This window comes from Ranitomeya variabilis, chromosome 1 (assembly GCF_051348905.1).
Source record: "Ranitomeya variabilis isolate aRanVar5 chromosome 1, aRanVar5.hap1, whole genome shotgun sequence".
Taxonomy (NCBI): Eukaryota; Metazoa; Chordata; class Amphibia; order Anura; family Dendrobatidae; genus Ranitomeya; species Ranitomeya variabilis.
Genome location: NC_135232.1, coordinates 598,655,911 through 598,669,973, shown reverse-complemented (window position 1 = coordinate 598,669,973; position 14,063 = coordinate 598,655,911). Strand labels below are relative to the sequence as shown.

Sequence of the window (14,063 nt, the reverse complement as noted above, 5' to 3'; positions counted from 1 at the left end):
TTTTGCTAAACCTATTTTCATACTACGTTTGTCATTTTCATCTTAAATCACCGCCAATATATGTGGGGGCCTCTGTCTGCCTTTCGGGGAAATTTCTCTAGAGGTGAGCCAGGACTATATTTTCCTCTGCCAGGATTAGTTAGTCCTCCGGCCGGCGCTGGGCGTCTAGGGATAAAACGCAGGCTACGCTACCCGGCTACTGTTAGTTGTGCGGCAGGTTTAGTTCATGGTCAGTTTAAGTTTCCATCCTTCCAAGAGCTAGTTCCTATGTATGCTGGGCTATGTTCTCTTGCCATTGAGAACCATAACACTCGGTCCTCTCTACCTTCAAGAGTACCCTGGGACAGGGATAGTTAAGGTCTTTCTTCCAGGAACTGTTTGAGGCCCCCAGTGTTACGGAACTGCAACACAGGACTAGGGTAGAAGGGAGAAAACTGACCCTGCACTATGACTAGGCCGATACCCTACGATGGAGTGAATAGACTCACAGACGGTCCTAGGTTAATCTCAAGCGAAGACCCGTTAGATAGGGGGAAGGGGATCCCTGAAAGATATAAGGACTGGGTACAAAAATGGGTCACCTTCTAATAGAAGGCACAGAGAAGGTTGCAGAAATGAACTGAAAACAAAAACTAGACTAGCAGAACCAGAGGTCCCAGAACTGCAAAAATTATACACACGGAAGACAGAGCAAAGCGCCAAACTAGAATTCAAGCAGATTAACACTGTTGTTCAGCAAGGACTAGGAGGCAGGTGATGGTTAATAAAGAGTGAAACAAACAACTGACCCAAAACCAAACCAGCACCAGAGGAAAAAGACCAGCAGCCAGAACACCACAAGAAATTGGCGGATAGTCACAAACTAAACAGATTCTAACACCCAGTCCTTACCAAAGACAGTCACAGCAAGTATTATTTTCTTTATTTTGTTCACTCTACATTTATTATGGATTTTGGTCACAACATTAATAAGACATTTGATTCTCAATGAATAATTTTGATGTAAATAGATTTTCTCTGCCATATTCGAGCGAAGTGCTAAATTTGACTTTTTGCAGATTTGCTCATGTCTACCCAGTATGCTATAAGAAGTTTGATCTACTATTATTTGGTTCCTCTTGAGGCTTCTAATCTGCATGAAAGTCTGTCACTTTTCAAAATTAAAAGTCAAATTTAGTTACGATGAGCAAGACATAAAAGCTTATTTAAACTGTTTATGGAGCCTTTGAAGTCCTTGTTTCTCATGCTGTAGATGAACGGGTTCAGCATTGGAGTCACTGTAGTGTAGAGAAGAGAAACAATCTTATCTGTTTTTTCATAGTAAGTAGAGTAGGGACGCAAATATATAAACATGATGGTCCCATAGTAGAGGGTTACAACAGTGAGGTGAGAGGCACATGTGGAGAAAACCTTATAACTTTCTGTCAAAGAATGGATTTTCAATATAGTTGTTACAATATGGATATAGGAAATTAATATGAAGAAGAACAGAGACATCACAATGGTCCCAGCTGAAATATATAGTAATGCTTCATTGAGCCGAATGTCTGTGCAGGATATTTGGAGAAGAGGAGGTATCTCACAGAAAAAATGGTTGATATGATTAGATCTACAAAATGATAGGTTCAAGGTAGGGAGGACAAGTATTGAGGAGTTCATGAAACCAACACTCCATGAAATGGCTACTAGGCAAACACAAAACCTGTAATTCATGATGGTCTTATAATGCAGTGGCCTACAGATGGCCACAAATCTATCATAAGCCATGATGGCAAGTAACAGGCTCTCGGTTGCACCAAGAACCAAATGTATGTACATCTGAATGGCACACTCAATAAATGAGATACTTTTTTCCATAGACAAGGTGTTCACCAATATCTTTGGGACTATCGTGCATGAGAAGCTAATGTCGATAACCGAGAGGTTGCTGAGGAAAAAGTACATGGGAGTATGTAACGTTGATGTCATTGTAACAACAATAATAAGTAGAATATTTCCTAATACTGTGATCATATACATCAATAAAAATGCAAAGAAACATATAAACTGTAAGTGAGGTACATCTGCTAAACCAAGGAGGATGAAGCGGACGGGAGTGGTTTGATTTAGATGTTCCATAAATATTATCCATTGCCTGGTAAAAGAATATAATAAAATTAAGTATTGTGGGTTATTTTTTATCATGCATATGCTTTAACTTGCTTTACATTTTCTTACATTGCGAATTTTCATACTTATGTAATTATTTTGTTATTTTCAAAAATTAGACAGCATTTATTTAGCAGCTATCTATATTTCCATCTGTTGACTACCAATATCATTAACACCACCTACCTAAAATTGTTTAGTTTGTCTTCGTGCAACTGAAGCATCACTAGACCACTTAGATATGTCAAATATAGACACCACAAGATCTACGACATTATGGCATCCTTCTCCATGATCTTAGAGGCATATCCAAGTACAGTAAGTTGTGAAGGGATATCTCCATGCATTAGAGGCGACTTGATAAGCAATTGGAGCGCCCCCATGGGGCCGTGGGGTACCGAGTCCTGTGATTCACAAGGGGATGTCACGGTCCGTGGCCCTGGGATGTCCATGTAAAAGGGAAAGGTCTTTAAAGGGATAATGTTTGTGTTCGTGACGCCACCTGTGGTATTCGGTCAGCATGACCGACGCTGCTTTAAGGGGTCCGCTGGAGTGATGTTATGGCAGCTAGATGGTATACCTTCCCACAGGTGAAGTATATCCCCAGGGCTTTCCGGTGTGTAGATGGTGAATCGTGAGAGGCGCAGAGAAGAACGAGGACACAAGGTTGCAGTCTCTTTACCTTTACTGAAGACTTCAGCATCCACAGTCCAGGGCACCAGATCACAGGGCAGGCAGAGTCCGGCCAGTTTGGAGGCAAGTCCAGAGTCCCCTTTGTCCAGGTGGAAATCAGTAGCCTTCCCTTGCGCTGCAGTGTTGTAGTTCCTTACTGCCTAAAGATTCACATAAGGTTCTCACAGATGTAATGTCTTTCTCTCTGTTCTCCATATAGGATAGGACAAACCATTATGACTGGTGGCTTGAGGCTGTTTATAGGGAATCTAGCACGCCCCGGCCTCCTAAGGTTGCCACCGTGCCACATGGATGTAGGGGCGGACAGGTAACTTGCAATTAGCTGTCCTGCCGGTCTCTGGAGCAAAGCATAAAGGTTCTTTCTCCCTCGGTGTTTTGGCTACCAGGCTTCTGAGCCTCAGAAGGAGGCAGCTTGTGTAGGGCTGGTCCCCTTCTGGTATCCTCTCCTTTGCTGCAACTTCCTTCACGCTCGCTGCAATACAGTTCTGCCTTCTGTGTGTCTCTTTCTAGGAGCTGCAGCTCTGAGGGCATGCACAGCTCCATGTCCTTTCTCCTTCGTTCACTGACAGGATCCCACCCCTGTCATGGACCAACTAACTGAGCTGAGCTCAGCCAGCAGCTAACTAACTTTCCCTACAGGCAACCAGTTTTACCTATGTTGGGAGTGACCTAATAAATAGGAGCAGAAGCTCCCCCTGGTGGCCTGGAGTGTGAAATGTGTTGCATGTTTGTGATACCTGGATGCAGTTATCCTTCTTTGCCTCCAAACGTTGCATCACTCTCTCCGAGAGGAAAGCAATACCACTGCGACGACCAGGACCCTGGGGCGCCGCACAATCATCTTAAACTTTTTGTTGCATTACTCAAACCTATCCTGGATACTTTCTGACATGCTGTAGAGCACATTTTCCTATGGAAAAGGGGAACTAAAACTAAAGAACAATGAAGGGGGGTAAGCTGTCCACAAAAAACTATTAGTTAAGTTGTACCTGTTAAAGATGAGCAGATCATTTGAAATTCAAATTCACCAGCTTTGACAAATTTTCCCTAAAAATTTGATTTTCATTGAAAAAAATTGTGTGAATCTTAATTCTTGAAGGCTTTTATTTGCTTTGAAAATACATATGGGAGAGAGGCAAGAGAACCACACTGATTATAAAAGTTTACACTGTACAGGATTGAGAGAGAGGACCCTGCTGATTATAAGAGCTTAGGGTACTGTCTCACAGTGGCACTTTTGTCGCTACGACGGTACGATCCGTGACGTTCCAGCGATATCCATACGATATCGCTGTGTCTGACACGCAGCAGCGATCAGGGACCCTGCTGAGAATCGTACGTCGTAGCAGATCGTTTGGAACTTTCTTTCGTCGCTGGATCTCCCGCTGTCATCGTTGGATCAGTGTGTGTGACACCGATCCAACGATGCGTTCGCTTGTAACCAGGGTAAACATCGGGTTACTAAGTGCAGGGCCGCGCTTAGTAACCCGATGTTTACCCTGGTTACCATCATAAAAGTAAAGAAAAACAAACAGTACATACTCACATTCCGGTGTCCGTCAGGTCCCTCGCAGTCTGCTTCCCGCTCTGACTGACTGCCGGCCATAAAGTAAGAGCAGAGCACAGCGGTGACATCACCGCTGTGCTGTACTTTCACTTTACGGCGGCACTCAGTCAGTCCGGGAAGCAGACGGCAAGGGACCTGACAAACACCGGAATGTGAGTATGTACTGTTTTTTTTTTTTTTACTTTTACGATGGTAAACAGGGTAAACATCGGGTTACTAAGCGCGGCCCTGCGCTTAGTAACCCGATGTTTACCCTGGTTACCCGGGGCCTTCGGCATTGTTGGTCGCTGGAGAGCTGTCTGTGTGACAGCTCCCCAGCGACCACACAACGACTTTCCAACGATCACGGCCAGGTCGTATCGCTGGTCGTGATCGTTGGAAAGTTGCAGAGTGTGACAGTACCCTTACACTCTACAGAAAAGAGAGAGAGGTCCTCGCTGTTCATAAGGGTTTACACTCTGCAGAAAAGAGAATGAGAGGACCCTACTGACCATAAGAGCTTACACTCTACAGAAAAGAGAGTGAAGACCTTGCTAAAAATAAAAGATTACACTCTACAGAAGGGATACAGGGAGAGGACCCTGCTGAATTTGACTGAAACTCGATCCTCTATGGGTCGATCCGCTCATCTTTAGTACCTGTCAAAATAATGTCCATATCAATTCCATTACCCTAGGTTTGCCAACAAGACATGGCCCAGAACATTACAGTGCCTTCATCAATATGTCTTTTTCACAGCATCTTGGTGTCACCTCTTCTGAAAGTAAGCAACACACAGTCAACTAGCCATCCATACAATAGAAAAGAAGAGGTGAGAACACTTTTTTTCTGTTGCTATATTGTCAAATTGTTATACTTATATGCCCATTGGTGGACACATTGGTGGATTTGTAGATACTGGCCAATGTATACCAGAACATGCACTAATAAGCTTACCACTACTTACTATCAAAACCCCATGAGACTTATTTCTTTCTTCCAACATCTTCTTCAACAACTTATTATTTACTTGATGCCTAATATATTGTACCCCTGATGTAGTAATTTGCCTGCCAGTAGTTTTAATGGTATGGCTGCTAAATGTTTATTACTAATTAATTTATTTGACCTCATTCAGACACCCGCGAAACATAGTCTAAGTATGGACTGGCTATGGGTCTCCTGACCATAACACGAGATCCTTATACGCATATATGAAGCTATTGAGTTACGATCGTGGGACCTGTGGCCAACCAAACATCATGGTCCACACTTGGATCATGCTTCAAGAATGCCTAAATTTAGCAGTAGAATTTTTTATTTAGCTCAAACATTTGTACACCTTAGAAAGCTACATACAACCTGAAAATTTAAGAAAAACAAAAATGTTAATGGTAAAAAAAAGTGATACAAATTACAAAAATTAGACATTTTCATTAAAAAAAGCTTACAAAACAAATATTGTGAGGCAGAAACATTTTTCAGAAGTTAACATGTAAAATATACTATGTATATATAATAAAATACAATTTTTAAATATAATTTACTTAAAAATATTAAATATGCTTTGTACTCGTTTAGTTATTATTACCTTTCATTACAGCCATACTTCTGTGTCTCAATATGTTGAAAACCTAAAGAACAGTGACATATAAATCAGTCCCATTATATAAACCATGCTTACTTCATAAACATATCCTTGGTCCCTCAGGTGCATACGACGTATCAGTGCATAATGACTTCTATTTGTCGATCTTGTAGTAATATAATTATTATTTCCCCATGGGTCCAGGATACTATGATTGTATAAAATACATAATTGGCTCATGCCATTAACTTTTGAGTTATTATTTACATGAGACTTTATTGACCTTTTAAGAATATCTGTGGTGCTAAATTTTTTTTGAGATTTTATTTTATTAAAAATCTATTTTATAATTGCTATTTTTTGGGGATTTGGGAGTTCATGAATGAGATCCCCTGATAACTGTATTACCCTAGTCGCTTGAAAGGATAGCAAAGAGTCTTACTCTGGAGGACCCACCATGAAAGCTTGAAAAATGACCATTGTGTAATTCAACATTTATCCTGTGGAGGCACTGCAGGGAAATTGAAAATGTGCTAGCAGGTTGTACCACAAATAAAAAACTGATCACTATGTGCAACAAAACATATGAAGCAGTTTGAACAAGACAACCCATTTAACCAGTTCGGGACCAGATTATTTACTCTCATTCCTGACCATGCATATTTTGTGGCTTCATTATACATGTGCTTTTGAGAGATTTACATATTTTTTGCATTCGGATATTCAGATAGCTTTTGCCTTTGTATGGGTTTTATTTTTTTTATATTGCTTTTTTGGATGAATTTGGGGGAAAATGTAAAGAAAAATAGGAAATTATTTTTATCACCACAGAGGATTATTTGTATTACCACAGAGGTTTATTAAACATATATTAAATAACATTCCCTTTTTTGTAGAAATTATTTTTAGATATTAGGCATATTTCTTCAGTAAGGTTATAACTAGAAACAGTGATACAGACTGGTAGTATTTTTTTTCTTTACTTTTGTTTATGCTTTTGTTTCTATTTTTGTTTCTTTACTTTTTATTTTACATTTTTAATTTATGATTGTGTTTCTCATTTATTTCATATATTCTGCCCCCTATAAGGTTTTATAAGACCTTTGGATGCATTTTAACATATTAATACATTATTTTTATTTATGATTCCCACTGTTATTGGGATTAGTATGTTAACTTCAGCCTCCTGCTTATATAATACTAGATGGCAGCCCGATTCTAAAGAATCGGGAGTCTAGAATCCATATATACTTTATTTATTCAAATGTAAGAATAATACAATTAATAAATAATAGTAAGAAAGAACAAAAAATGGCTGCACTCACCAGCTCTTGACAATTCTTGACAGTACGGCACATTTCTGATTGGTCGCTCGCGGCAGGCGGCAACCAATCAGAAAAGTGCCGCGCACCACGAAGGCATATATCTTTGTCCACCCTGAGCGGGTGTAGGACGCTGGTGACGTCACTTATCTCCGGACATTATCTCCGGACAAAGCCACGGAAGTTGGCACAAATTGCCGGAAGTAGTATTCTAGGCAATTATATATTAGATTTTAATGTTATCAGTGTTTACCTTTGAACGTTTATATTGTATTGTCCTGTCACCAGCCATGTGTACGATTATCGGCCGAAAGCCTCTCTGGAACCAATAATGACCCCATGTAAAGGTATCTTTATAAGTTAAAGATTGAGAATACTATGACTTTTATCATATCCTGAACAGTCAAGTTTTTTATGAACCGTTAAGGTTTTCTGGTTGAAGTAAAAAAAACTCTGAGTGTTTACAGTTTGAAACCATAAAATGTTGAAAAATTATGTCATTCTTGAGTATATCACTCAATGGTGCTCATAAACGTGTCAAATTTGATCTATAATATACTTTAATATACGTTACTTTAATCTTTAATATACTTAAGAACAGGGCCCCAGACATCACACAGGGGGTCTGAAACACCGCACAGTGGTCCAAAATATCGCTGTGCTCTGCCTGGGGCCCCATATGCTGCCTGGGGCCCCTGTGCTCTGCCTGGGGCCCCATGTTCTGCCTGGGGCCCCTGTGCTCTGCCTGGGGCCACTGTGCTCTGCCTGGGGCCCCATATGCTGCCTGGGGCCCCTGTGCTTTGCCTGGGGCCCCATAGGCTGCCTGGGGCCCCTGTGCTCTACCTGGGACCACTGTGCTCTGCCTGGGGCCCCATATGCTGCCTGGGGCCCCTGTGCTCTGCCTGGGGCCCATGTGCTCTGCCTGGGGCCCCATGTTCTGCCTGGGGCCACTGTGCTCTGCCTGGGGCCCATAGGCTGCCTGGGGCCCCTGTGCTCTGCCTGGGACCACTGTGCTCTGCCTGGGGCCCCATATGCTGCCTGGGGCCCCTGTGCTCTGCCTGGGGCCACTGTGCTCTGCCTGGGGCCCCATATGCTGCCTGGAGCCCCTGTGCTCTGCCTGGGGCCCCATATGCTGCCTGGGGCCCCTGTGCTCTGCCTGGGGCCCCTGTGCTCTGCCTGGGGCCCCATGTTCTGCCTGGGGCCCCTGTGCTCTGCCTGGGGCCACTGTGCTCTGCCTGGGGCCCCATGTTCTGCCTGGGGCCACTGTGCTCTGCCTGGGGCCCCATAAGCTGCCTGGGGCTCCTGTGCTCTGCCTGGGACCACTGTGCTCTGCCTGGGGCCCCATATGCTGCCTGGGGCCCCTGTGCTCTGCCTGGGGCCACTGTGCTCTGCCTGGGGCCCCATATGCTGCCTGGGGCCACTGTGCTCTGCCTGGGGCCCCATATGCTGCCTGGGGCCCCTGTGCTCTGCCTGGGGCCCCATATGCTGCCTGGGGCCCCTGTGCTCTGCCTGGGGCCCCTGTGCTCTGCCTGGGGCCCCATGTTCTGCCTGGGGCCCCTGTGCTCTGCCTGGGGCCACTGTGCTCTGCCTGGGGCCCCATATGCTGCCTGGGGCCCCTGTGCTCTGCCTTGGGCCCCATATGCTGCCTGGGGCCCCTGTGCTCTGCCTGGGGCCCCTGTGCTCTGCCTGGGGCCCCATATGCTGCCTGGGGCCCCTGTGCTCTGCCTGGGGCCCCTGTGCTCTGCCTGGGGCCCCATGTTCTGCCTGGGGCCCCTGTGCTCTGCCTGGAGCCACTGTGCTCTGCCTGGGGCCCCATATGCTGCCTGGGGCCCCTGTGCTCTGCCTGGGGCCCCATATGCTGCCTGGGGCCCCTGTGCTCTGCCTGGGGCCACTGTGCTCTGCCTGGGGCCCCATAGGCTGCCTGGGGCCCCTGTGCTCTGCCTGGGTGTAGGACACTGGTGACGTCACTTATCTCCTGACATTAGCTCCGGACATTAGCTCCGGACATTATCTCCGGACATTAGCTCCGGACATTAGCTCCGGACAAAGCCACGGAAGTTGGCACAAATTGCAGGAAGTAGTATTCTAGGCAATTATATATTAGAAATCTGACTGAATCTTCTAGGACAAATCAGCTCCTGCTCCCTCTTCACAGTTAGCAGTGCCATAAACTTTGGGTCCTGAAGAGGAAGCACCATCAGTACTTTCTAATCTACATACACAAGTGCTGGTTCAACACTATGTATACAGCGATGAAGAAGGTTAACATTGTGATAAACCATGTTAACCTTCTCTGTAGCGAGTCTGTCTGTGTCTGTCAGCCAGCTCCCTGCCCCTGTAGCTACATGATCGCCTGCAAACTGCTTACGCTGCATTGATGTTTTGGAAATTGCTAAATTGAGGCACTATGTTTATACTTAAATAAAGAAGTATTCCACTAATTTCATCAAACCAGAGAGTGTGCACTTAATCATTCATGGCTTGAATTGTGACAGTTATGAAAGAAATTAGTAAATGGCATAATCAACACTCCAGCTTCAGACTGTTGTCCAGTTATTTTTATTGTTGACATTTTTCTTACATTTATGTTGGTAATACCAGTTATTCTCAGTTAATTATTTGTTTGAAATAAGCAATATAACAATAAATGATACAAAGAACATACAAAAATGGTTTCAAATGTGAGACATTCACAGTTCAAGTACAGACCTTGATGTCCATACTGACCAAAGTTCTCCTGACTAGACCTCAAAAGCCTAAAAAGACTGCTGACCAATGGCTCATTTGGCAATCGAGATCCATACTCAAGCAATGAATGTTGGATTAGTGTAAAGTGGCCTAAATAAGATTTTTTAAAATAAAAAAAAGGTTTTCGATTACAAATAGAAATGGGCGGACCCCTGGATGTTCGGGACAGCTGTACTTCCCACACTCTCATTTGATAGCGTGATGCCACAGCTGTGATTGGAGGTAAAAAGTTTACCTCTGGTCAGTAGTGTCAGCTGATGGGACTACTGCTCCATCAGCCAACGCCTGCTGCCGCTAATAACAGAGAGAGCAGGTGCCGGCTGATGGAAGTATTCATCAGCCTACACCTGCACTGCAAATAAATAATTAAAAAAGCTGCAGGTACCCCTGGTATTTTTGATAACCAGCCAGGCAAAACTCACAGCTGTGGGATGCAACCCCTTGTTGTCAGTTTCAGCAAAGCTGTTTATAAAGGATAGAGGTGCCCCCACTCCGATTTTTTAAATTATTTAAATAAAAAATGTAAAATAAAATTGTCCCACCATTTTTGACAATCAGCCAAGCTACAGCAGACAGCTGGGGGCTGGTATTCTCAAGCTGGTAAGGGGCCATAGATATTGGCAAACCAGCCTAAAAATAACAGCCAACAACCACCCAGAAAAGGCAGATCTGTGAGATGTGCCAATTTTGGTGCTTTACCCAGCTCTTCCCACTTGCTTTGTAGCAGTGGCAAGTGGGGTTCATATTTGTAGGGTTGATGCCACCGTTGTATTGTCAGGTGACATCAAGCCCATGGATTAGTAATGGAGAGGTGTCTATAAGACACCAATCCATTACTAATCCTATAGTTGTGTTATAAATAAACACACAGCCAGAATAAAGTCTTTTATTTGAAACAAAACAAAACACACTTTTAGTTTTTTTTGTTTTTTGTTTTTTTTTAATTATTTATTTAGAATTTTCAAAATACAGAACATAGAAAAAGATACAAGAACATAAAGTTCAGGAGGACAAATAAAATAACAATGACGAAGCTGAGTATATCAAGTTTGTAAATCCGTACCGGAAGCGTCCAGGAATCCTGAGAGCGAGATTACCAATACCTATGGTATAGGAATTATCTAATGTCAGATGAAAGTCCATGTATCATTAGAAAAAATCGGCAGGCAAATGCAAAACATATAACTAAAGCAGTAAAGATAAAACAATATTACAAAACATAACAAATGAGTAAACTTGGGGAGTATATCACAATATCCCCTAAATATAACAGACAGGGTTGAGACATTAGAACTATTGAAGTCCAGGAAGGCATGAGAAAATGATTTTAGTTAGTCAGGATTTATTATGAAGGCAAGAATGAATAATATATAGAGTGTTTAGTTTATTTTATATGAGCTCGAGTCCATCACAGTGTAGTATAGATGATATATTAGGTCACATTTTCAAAAAAGGAGAAAACGTATAGTAAAATTAAAATTATTAATTATGTGGGGCTAGATACAGCTTGTTGCCATGGTAACCATGTTTGAAGAAACTTGTCGTGTGACCTTGCGTCCCAGCTGAATAGTTCCTCCATCCTGTGGATATCCTGAACTTTTTTCACCCATTCACTGAGGTGAGGGGGGGGCTGTTTGTCGCCAATGTAAAGAGATCAAATGTTTAGCAGTGGCCACCAGTAGGGGAAGTAAGTCGTGTTTCTTAGGATTGTAAGAATTCGTGGGTAAAAATAGCAGAACCTCCTGAGGAGTTAGATTTTGTGTTATTAAACCCATCTGTCGGAGATAATCAAAGATTTCGCCCCAGAATTTAGAAATGATTGGGCAGTACCAAAATATATGTGCTAAAGAGCCCTTGGACTTCATACATCTCCAACATAGAGGGGAATCAGATAGGCCCAGGTGATAGAGTGACTCAGGAGTTCTATACCATCTTGAAAGGATTTTATAAGCATTTTCTTGCAGCAAAACACATCTTGAAAAACCATCTGAGCCTCTCAATACTTGCTCCGTCTCTCGGTTTGATAGGGACATTTTTAGCTCAGATTCCCATGAGGATATATACAGTGGTTTGAAATGAGTGCTTGGGGAAATTAGGTTAGAATATAATTTAGAGATTAATTTAGGAGGTATAGTTTTTAGTCTGACCAGGAACTCCAACCATAGCCAATCTGTATTAATTTGGATATCCATCTTAAATTTTGAAATAATATGTTGAACATGATGTGTTTGTATAAAATCTCGGGGTCGTTTCTTAGCTTCTTGAGGCCAATTATCCACGCATTTAATCTGGTTGGAAAGTAGATGTGAGATAGGGTGCGCCGGTAGAGAGTTCCATAGATCAAAATCATCAATGTAGTTTGGCTCAATGAGCCAGGGGATAATATTCAAAGGGATTTTATCTAGGAATTGGCAATGTGGCCATTTGTTTGGAACAAGCGCTCTTCTAATAAAAAGTATCGGGTATCGGCCGATACTTGCGGTATCGGAATTCCGATACCGAGATCCGATACTTTTGTGGTATCGGGAATCGGAATCGGAAGTTCTCAGTGTATGGTTCCCATTGTCTGAAGGAGAGGAAACTCTCCTTCAGGCCCTGGGATCCATATCCATGTAAAAAATAAAGAATTAAAATAAAAAATAGGGATATACTCACCCTCTGACGCGTCCTGGTAGTAACCGGCAGCCTGCTTTGCTTAAAATGAGCGCGTTCAGCACCTTCCATGACGTCACGGCTTGTGATTGGTCGCGTGGTGGTCACATGAGCGGCTGTTGTGAATTCCGTTCTGGAGCTCCCTCCTGTGGTTGCTAATGGTATTTTTTGGGCTCCCTCTGGTGGTTTCGAGTGGAACTGCTGCTCCTTTAGGTAGCTGTAGCAGCTGCCTTCACTAATCACCTTGCCTGGGTTTGTTATTTAAACCTGCTCTGGGCTTTAGTTCATGCCAGCTGTCAATGTCTTAGGTTGGATTTGGTTCTCTCCTTGGATTTCTCATATGGCCTGTCCTTGTCAGCAAAAGATAAGTTTTTGCTAGTTGTTGTTTGTCCATTTGCTTTGGACTCTATTGCTCTGCAAATATATCTCTTTTTGTCCAGCTTGTCACTATGTCATATTCAGGCTAGCTGGAATGTTGTGAAATTGGATTTTGGGCTCCCCCGGTGGCCACTGGTGGAATTGAACTTGTGTGCATCATTCCCTCTGTTCACCTGTTCCCATCAGGATGTGGGAGTCGCTATTTAACCTTGCTCCTCTGTCTCTTCCATGCCGGTCAACATTGTAATCAGAAGCCTTTCTGTGCATGTTCCTGCTACCAGACAACTTCCAGCTAAGTCGGACTTTTGTCCTTGTTTGTTTTTTGCATTTTGTTCCAGTTCACAGCTGCAGTTTCGTTTCTGTGTCTGGAAAGCTCTTGTGATCTGAAATTGCCACTCTGATGTTATGAGTTAATACTAGAGTCTTAAAGTAATTTCAGGATGGTGTATTGATAGGGTTTTCAGCTGACCATGAAAGTACCCTTTCTGTCTTCCTGCTATCTAGTAAGCGGACCTCGATTTTGCTAAACCTATTTTCATACTACGTTTGTCATTTTCATCTTAAATCACCGCCAATATATGTGGGGGCCTCTGTCTGCCTTTCGGGGAAATTTCTCTAGAGGTGAGCCAGGACTATATTTTCCTCTGCCAGGATTAGTTAGTCCTCCGGCCGGCGCTGGGCGTCTAGGGATAAAACGCAGGCTACGCTACCCGGCTACTGTTAGTTGTGCGGCAGGTTTAGTTCATGGTCAGTTTAAGTTTCCATCCTTCCAAGAGCTAGTTCCTATGTATGCTGGGCTATGTTCTCTTGCCATTGAGAACCATAACAGTTTGACCGGCCCACAAAGAGTTAAATTAATTGGCAGAGAAAGGAGAGAAAAAAGAAGTCTGCTGAAAAAAATTTTTTTTTTTTTTCCTTCAGTTCTGAGTGTGCTTTCAATTGAATCACTTGCAAGTCTGCCTATATTGCAGCCTTCCTCTCTCTCTCT

At 43.1% G+C, this 14,063-nt stretch overlaps 1 protein-coding gene across 1 annotated transcript; it reads right to left on the bottom strand.

Annotated features, from left to right (window-relative positions):
* Positions 1–1,173: 1,173 nt before the first annotated feature.
* On the bottom strand, positions 1,174–2,118 carry LOC143797885 (olfactory receptor 1f45-like). The gene has a single exon (XM_077281093.1). The coding sequence runs from the start codon at positions 2,116–2,118 to the stop codon at positions 1,174–1,176; it is 945 nt and encodes a 314-aa protein (XP_077137208.1).
* Between the last annotated feature and the right edge of the window lie 11,945 nt (positions 2,119–14,063).

Excerpts from the sequence above, each read along its gene's own strand:
- LOC143797885 (XM_077281093.1), bottom strand. The coding sequence starts at position 2,118 with ATGGAACATCTAAATCAAACCACTCCCGTCCGCTTCATCCTCCTTGGT.